This window comes from Cyprinodon variegatus, unplaced genomic scaffold (assembly GCF_000732505.1).
Source record: "Cyprinodon variegatus isolate N-32 unplaced genomic scaffold, C_variegatus-1.0 Scaffold159, whole genome shotgun sequence".
Classification (NCBI taxonomy): domain Eukaryota; kingdom Metazoa; phylum Chordata; class Actinopteri; order Cyprinodontiformes; family Cyprinodontidae; genus Cyprinodon; species Cyprinodon variegatus.
The window spans coordinates 460,127-467,818 of record NW_015150612.1 but is presented as its reverse complement, the minus strand read 5'-3'; the positions used below and the strand labels follow the sequence as shown (position 1 = coordinate 467,818).

The 7,692-nt window shown below is 41.3% G+C and overlaps 1 protein-coding gene across 1 annotated transcript in view; it reads left to right on the top strand.

Annotated features, from left to right (window-relative positions):
- Positions 1–7,692, top strand: part of mtor (mechanistic target of rapamycin (serine/threonine kinase)) — a 122,879-nt gene that overhangs the window by 32,450 nt on the left and 82,737 nt on the right. Inside the window, exons 21-27 of the mRNA XM_015377824.1 lie at positions 1,058–1,170; positions 1,965–2,127; positions 2,487–2,579; positions 2,853–2,999; positions 3,392–3,534; positions 3,842–4,004; positions 5,976–6,121. Coding sequence (XP_015233310.1) covers positions 1,058–1,170; positions 1,965–2,127; positions 2,487–2,579; positions 2,853–2,999; positions 3,392–3,534; positions 3,842–4,004; positions 5,976–6,121 — 968 coding nt within the window. The remainder of the gene's footprint in view (positions 1–1,057; positions 1,171–1,964; positions 2,128–2,486; positions 2,580–2,852; positions 3,000–3,391; positions 3,535–3,841; positions 4,005–5,975; positions 6,122–7,692) is intronic.

Genomic DNA, 7,692 nt, shown 5'->3' with positions numbered 1-7,692 from the left:
TATAGCGACAAAGTCGCTCAGTTGGCACCACTGCACCAGCAGCGCTGCCATATATTTTTTTTCTTCCCCCGTTTCAGTCAAGTGGATGTGATGACGGCGGCGGCGGATGGCCCATTAATCGCGCGACACAACTAATCGATGATGAAATTCTTTGCCAACGCTTTTAAAAGTCAATTTTTATCGATTCGTTGTTGCAGCCCTAGACCTAACTATTGCATCTCCCTCTGCATGTTTAGATTGGTTGTGTGTAGAGCTGGGTGACATACACATTAATTCTTATCACGATGGTGATAATGATAAAAATTATGATTTCTTTGGTAACTACAGTAGTAGCCATTCAAAATGTTCCCACTTTCCTTGATAGGCCCTTGTCTGGTTCCCTACAATTCCTTTTTAAACATCAGTTTTTGTACTAAAGTATTTTTTCTGTCATGATTTGTGGACATGCAGATCTAAAGTGAAGCACCTAGCGCCTTATGGTCACACCCTGTAATTCAGTGAAAGGGTGGAGTCGGAGTAAAAAATAGGCAAGATGGAGTCTCTCCAGTGGTTAGAAGTTGGTGGGGATTTTGCTGGGAGTTGCAGGGAAGAAGGCTGCCATTCGGCTGGTGTTTGACTGTGAAGGGCCATTTTGAATGCCAGGCCCCTTGGTGGCGCTGTGACAGAATTACACCCAAACTGCTGACAAAAATCACTAGGCATGCGCAGGCTGCATATGTGAGGTAAACAGGGGTCGGAAGCTATGACGTCATTTAAAAAAAATAAAAAATGAAAAATTACAAAGCAATTACCTTTGTGGCTACAGACTGATCATCTCTGTGTGGGCGGGGCCTTAGGTTTAATGTTAGTTTGTAACAATAGCTATAAAAGTCACAGATAATGTAAACCTTTAAGGACCAGCCCTGCCAAGAGCTAGCTAAAGGTTCTAAGGTCCACACTGAATCTATAATAACTCGTATACTGGAAGAAATTTGCTATTTGCAATGTTTAAACAGTTTGATGCATATTTGTAACAGTAGGCGTCAAGAGGTTAAAGTTTTGTGTATTTCTCTTCCAGCTGCTGAATGCCATCCAGCTGTTTGGGGCGAACCTGGATGACTACCTCCACTTGTTGCTGCCGCCAATCGTGAAGCTCTTTGATGCCTCTGATGTGCCGCTCCAAGCTCGCAAGTCAGTACCTCACATGCTGGTCGACTTGGCTTTTAGCCAGGACTTAACTGCAGATATTAGAACCTCAGTTACCCCGCAGGAACGCAGTGGTAGAAGTTTACATCGTTGTACATGAAGACAGCAAAAAGAACTGTAATCTGCTACTATTGAAAAGAAAGCTTGTTTGGAATTTAGTTATGTTTACAGGTGGGAAGAAAAAGCAGAAGTAAAGAACTTTTAAAATCCCTAGTGTTTCATTTTCTGGTGAATAATAACTTTGAAGTGAGAGAGAATATGTTGCTGAGCTCAGAGAGAGAAAATGTTGCTGAGCTCAGAGGTCTTCAGAAGGAACATCGGAGCAGTCTATGGTGATGCATAGAGATTTAAAGATGTGTGTGTTTTTCTCTATAAGGTAAAAATGAATCGTTATCCAATCAGAAAGGGACGCCCTAAGTTGAACCTTTATTGGATGAAGAGGGAATCAGTCATTTGGACTGAAGAGCCTAAAATGGAAATATTTAGATAGAACAGATGAAGTGGTTGGTGTAAACCAATCACAGCCTTCTAGGGAAACAGAGTCCTATGACTTGTGAAGCATAGAAGTGAAGGTGTTATGGCTTGGGGATGCTGTTCAGCTTCTTTGTTGTATTAAAGCAGGAGTATCAAATCTCCAGCCTAAAGTTTTTTATTTTTTCTGACAGTAAAGGACGTAAAACGCTGGATGTGGGTCACTGTCTGAATGTTTTCACATGTGTCTGTTATTTTATGTTAAGGATTATATTTATTTTATGTTACCTGTTTCCTGTGCGGATCAGGGTCGCCTTGGAAACGCTCGACCGGCTGACAGAGTCCTTGGACTTTACCGACTACGCCTCACGCATTATCCACCCGATCGTTCGCACGCTTGACAGCACGCCTGAGCTGCGTTCCACGGCCATGGACACGCTGTCCTCGCTGGTGTTCCAGCTGGGAAAGAAGGTAGCCACATTAGTCCCCTAGCTATAACGGAGGTGACCTTCCTGGCTCATACCAACACTCAGTCTATATTGCTTCCTGCCAGACTGCTTATGTCACCGACGGCTTCCCAACTCGTTGGGGGGGTTGATGTTTATAGGAGTTGGTGAGGTCACATTTAGCCTCCCGAGCCTTTTAGTTCTTATTGTGTTAAGCCGCCAGCTCTGCGTTCAGCAAAGTATGACAGCCAACATGCAGGGAAAGCCTTTGATCCCAGGTTAAATGCCTGTTGCTCATTTATTTTGTGGCTAAGGCAAAGATTGGCTGCAGACTGAACCACATGAGATACACGATGAGCTTTGTTTACTCTTTCTTGTTTCCAGTACCAGATTTTCATCCCCATGGTGAACAAAGTAATGCTGAAGCACAGGATCAATCACCAGCGCTATGACATTCTGATATGTCGCATTGTGAAAGTAAGTAACTCTCAGGGACTTTTCCTGTCTCATCTGGTTTGGATATTTCTCTTCCCTGTAACATGAAATGCATCCGCATGACTTAAAAAATGGATGACATTATCATGAAATAAACATGCTACGTGTTTATCAGCAGCCCCGGTGGGAGGAAATGTCCTTCTACTTTCATTCATAAAACATGCTGCGAAGCTTTGATCAGCTGTTTGAATGCGTGTGGGCTGTTTGTGTGTGGCCTGTGTCGGTCATGCCTGCGTGTGTTTGTCGTTATGACAGGGCTACACTCTGGCAGAGGAGGAAGAGGACCCTTTAATCTTCCAGCACAGACAGATTCGGGGCAATCAAGGTGACACTCTGGTCAGTGGTCCGGTGGAGCCGGGGCCGATGAAGAAGCTCCATGTTAGCACTACTGCACTCCAGAAGGTAGGATGGCACACTTTCCTTCCCCTGAAACAATGCAACCCTATTTAGTCTTCTGTGGTGAAAGATTGCACATACAAGCACCGTGTTTGCTTACTGGAGTCTTTGCTGGTGTTGATTTTGCACCCAGTAAACAGCCCTGAATACAAGCCCACAGTTTATTTCAGCTGAAGAGGTATGAATCAACAAATCAGCGATGAATGAAAATGAAAACCTCATCAGAGACGAGCAGCGGAAGCCGATGGCTCGCAGGCGCTGACTTTTTAAGCACGCGGGGTCACGGGGATGGGTCTAAATGTGGCGCTGATGGTTTCAATATTCTCAGAGCTGGAAAATCGGATGCTCCCACACAGTTCCCAGTGCGTTCTGAAATCCACAATTGTGCTTTTTTACAGGCCTGGGGTGCCGCTAGGAAGGTGTCCAAAGATGACTGGCTGGAGTGGCTGAGGCGTTTGAGCGTGGTCCTGCTCAAAGAGTCCTCCTCCCCGGCACTGCGATCATGCTGGTCTCTGGCTCAGACTTATATTCCTCTTGCCAGGTACACATTAACTGACATGTCTACTTTTTAACCTCCACTTCCTCCACTTCGTAGCTGTTCTTTTTTTCATGCCTGGGTTGTTTAATCTTTAACAACTGTGATAAACCACAATGGCTAAATACTTTCCCATAGATGCTTTTCAGTAGAAGTCATAAGGAATTTGAATCAAGCCCCAGCTGTAAAATGGCATTCATCCACGATCCCATCAATATACACTTTCACTGATTCCTTTTTCTGTAAAAGAGACATACTTTTATGTTTACTCACGAATGATGAATCTTTTTTTTCTGCCTTTTCTGTGCATCAGAGACCTGTTCAATGCTGCTTTTCTGTCCTGTTGGTCGGAGCTGAGTGAAGATCAGCAGGATGAGCTCATCCGAAGCATCGAGTTGGCTCTCACATCCCAGGATATCGCTGAGGTCACTCAGACGCTGCTGAACTTAGCAGAGTTCATGGAGCACAGCGATAAGGTGAAGAACAAAGCACAGAAAATCAGAGACACTTCTGGGAATGCGGTTTAAAAATTATATTTAATCATATTTCAATCAAGCTAACTGAACTTTAGCCATGTGGAGGTATAACATTAAGGCACACATCCCATCATGTTAAAATTAAAAAGCTATTTTTGTTTTTTCCTCTAGAATACATGAGTTTTGACCTCTAGGGACGTTTCAGTCAGGATGTTCTGCCCTGATGGCAGCTTAAGTTTAGAAAGAATAAACTTTAAATCCCAAACCTTTTGACGATTTAAATCAAACTTTTGTATTTACATTTAGTTAAAAAAATAGGCTGCATTTCATCAGTGATCAACTTTTGCTGATTTATACATTTAAGCCGTTTTTGTTTCCATCCAACTGAAATCTGAGTTTTAAGCGAACTTTTAAAAGTTTGACAAAAAAACAAAATTTGTGACTTCTATTTGGTTTGAAGCTAATTAACCAATGAAGCAAAGTGTAGTGCTGTCATACGTCAACATTACGTCATCATTCAGGGCTGTAATAAAAAGGAAACAGGCTGCAGTTTAGGACAGACCACAGAGCAGTAATGGAGGAAGGGATTAATCAAACATCCCTACAAATTTAATAGTTTATATTAACTTTGGACAAGCTTTTACTCCAGATCTACAAGCCCATCTTAAACCTTCACCTTTATTAGGAAAATAAATTAACAAACCTTTGGACAAAGAAAATAGATGGTTTGAGAGGGGCATGAAGGAAGCCATCTATGTTAAGAAAGAAAAACCAACCTTAAACAGAGGGGCTGGACTCAGCAATTGAGTTAAACCCTTCCCATTATCATCGCAGCCCCAGCCTCTGTACAGGAGAGTCGAGGACCTCACCTATTCAGCCAGGCCAACAATTCCCTGTAACGACCCCCCTTTCAGAGACTTAAACAGGTATGGGGCATTGCAGGCTAACAAGAGAAGCCAAACAACCCCAAAACCAAAGGGGTGGAGCTCTTCGTTTGTTCAATTTGCATGTTTTTATAACAAAAACAAGGCTTTGTTGAGCTACTGTATAAAACCTCAAACTCAACACTATTCCTGACATTTTGAATTGAAAAAGCTTCCTGGATGGGAAGCGAAATGTCTTCAAACTTGGAAACAAAGTTGATTTTTTTTTTTTATGTTGTTTTTTGTATTTTTGAATGACTATGACCTGGATGACTGAGAATCTTCTCCAGCATATGCCATACTCTTTCCATTTCTGGATGGTTAATTGAATACCGCTACCTGTCTGGTGTGTTCATGATGCTGTTTGCTCCCCCTGTGAGGACGGTGCACACAGTTGGACTCTATTAAATCGTTAGTAATCATCAGGCAACCAATGGGGGCAGTTAATATACTTAAGCTCACAAAATCTTTCCGGTTTTTTATAATGTTTTGAATCATGTCTGATTTTCATTACACTTTTATTTCTCTACCACTTTTTTGTCTGTTCTTTTCACACTAGATTCCAATAAAATGTATTTGTTGTTTCAAAGGGATTGATTACTTTTGCGAGCCACTGTACATCACCCCAGTTTGAGTTTACATCAATCAAGCTTTCTAATAATAAAAATGAATTTGATCCCTGATGCTTCAGCAAAAAAGGTTTAATATATTTTATCTTCCAGCTAACTTATGAGCTCTGATAAGTTCACTGGAAAAAAGTCTCTGCAACAATTGGTCGAACTGTTAGAGTTGACGACAGATCGGATGAACGCAGCTGTCCAGCAGTGATGCCGTCACTTTAAGAGCTCAGGCTTTCATGGTTTGCCGGTTACCACATTTCAAAAGGGACCCCTGCTACTCCAAACCCAGTGAAAAATAAGAACCTCAGTGGCTAATTGCCACGTGGAGGTTAAATTAAAAATGACTTATGTATTTTTACCCGGTTGTGTTTTCGTTTCGGAAAAAAGAAAGGTTTGGTTATTTTATGCGGCTCCGTTTCCTTTTCCAGGGCCCTCTGCCTCTCAGAGACGATAATGGCATCGTTCTGCTTGGAGAGAGAGCTGCCAAATGTCGTGCCTATGCCAAGGCGCTGCACTACAAAGAGCTGGAGTTTCAGAAAGGTCCCTCTCCTCTCATATTGGAGTCTCTGATCAGGTAGGAGTGGTGAATATCTCATGAATTATTCCACTAAAACACATCATGCCCTTTATAAACGTGTAAATGATTCAGCTTATTAAAAGCATCAGCTGTAACTGAAGGAGACAAGCACAATTTTTTGTTTACATCTCCACCTAACTTTTTCGCTTGTAGCTTTCATCTAAATAAATGAGGTAGATTAAAGCGAATCAGAGGTGAACTGAATCATATGACAGTTTGTTGTTTGAAATAAAGTTTTCCTCTAATAAACTGGCAAAGAGATGATATTTTACTTCTCATATCAACCCGCTCTACAAGCTTTTGATACCTTCTGTCATCTTTTCCATGCTTTTTTCTCCTTTTTGTACTGTTGGCATGACAGGAAGAAATCTGTTTTCCAGCCATCTAATTGGACGTTTGCCTCCTTTTCATCTATGAGTGTCTGGACGTGTGTTTCTTTGGGGCCTGTTTTCGATTTCTCGGGAGCTGTGATGATGATGAATGATGGGAGCCGGTACTCTGGTGTTATCCCCATCTGGTTCTCACCTCTCTAGGATTTCCCATAAAAGATTCAGCCTGGGCTTTGCAAAGGCACAGTGAAAGTCTTACTTTTACTTAGACCAGGCATTGCGTGGAGAAATACTTTTATTGCTGTTGCAAATGTTTGTTTAATGTTTTTTTTTTTGGAGTCAAAGAGAGGTTCTTGGTGGTTTTGATGGAAGTGGCCCATTTCAGTTTGGGATCTTAGAACCTGATGTAAGCTAGTTTATAACCTATTAGGGACTCTTTAATAACTATTGGTGATTCATATAATAGAGTTTGGTGGTTGATCTCTTGTTTTTGTATTGAATCGACCTGTCCAAGAAGCATGTTAGCTGATATTTCCTAACATTCCTTTCTGAGCAGTTAATAATATGGATAGCAGATAGAGGTTTTGTTACTGTGTGTGAGAGAGATAAAAGTTGTTAAAACTTTAATAATTAACAATCATCAGGCAACCAATGGGGGGCAGTTTTAACACTTAAGCTCACAAAACCTTTTGTTTTTTTTATTTTTATAATGTTTTTTTTATCATTTAGGATTTTCTTTCCACTTTAATTTGTCCACCACTCTGTTTTTGTTTTTTTTTTCACACAAGATTCCAATAACATTTATTTGTTTGTCGATTTAATAGGACAGCATTTGGAAAAGTTCAAAGATTGATGACTTTTGCGAGCCACTGTACATCACCTCAGTTTGAGTTTACATTGATCAAGCTTTCTAATATTAAAAAAGAATTTAATCTCTAATGCTTCTTCAGTTAAGGAGCCAATCTGTGCAGTCACATCAGCGAAAAAGGTTGAATATATTTTATCTCCCAGTTAAGTTATGAGCTCTGATAAGTTCACTGGAAAAAAGTCTCTGCAACAATTGGTCGAACTGTCCGGAGTTGATGTTGGATCAGATGAACGGAGCTGTCCAGCAGTGATGCCGTCACTTTAAGAGCTCAGGCTTTCATGGTTTGCCGGTTACCACATTTCAAAAGGGACCCCCTCTACTCCAAACCCAGTGAAAAATAAGAACCTCAGTGGCCAATTGCCACGTGGCAA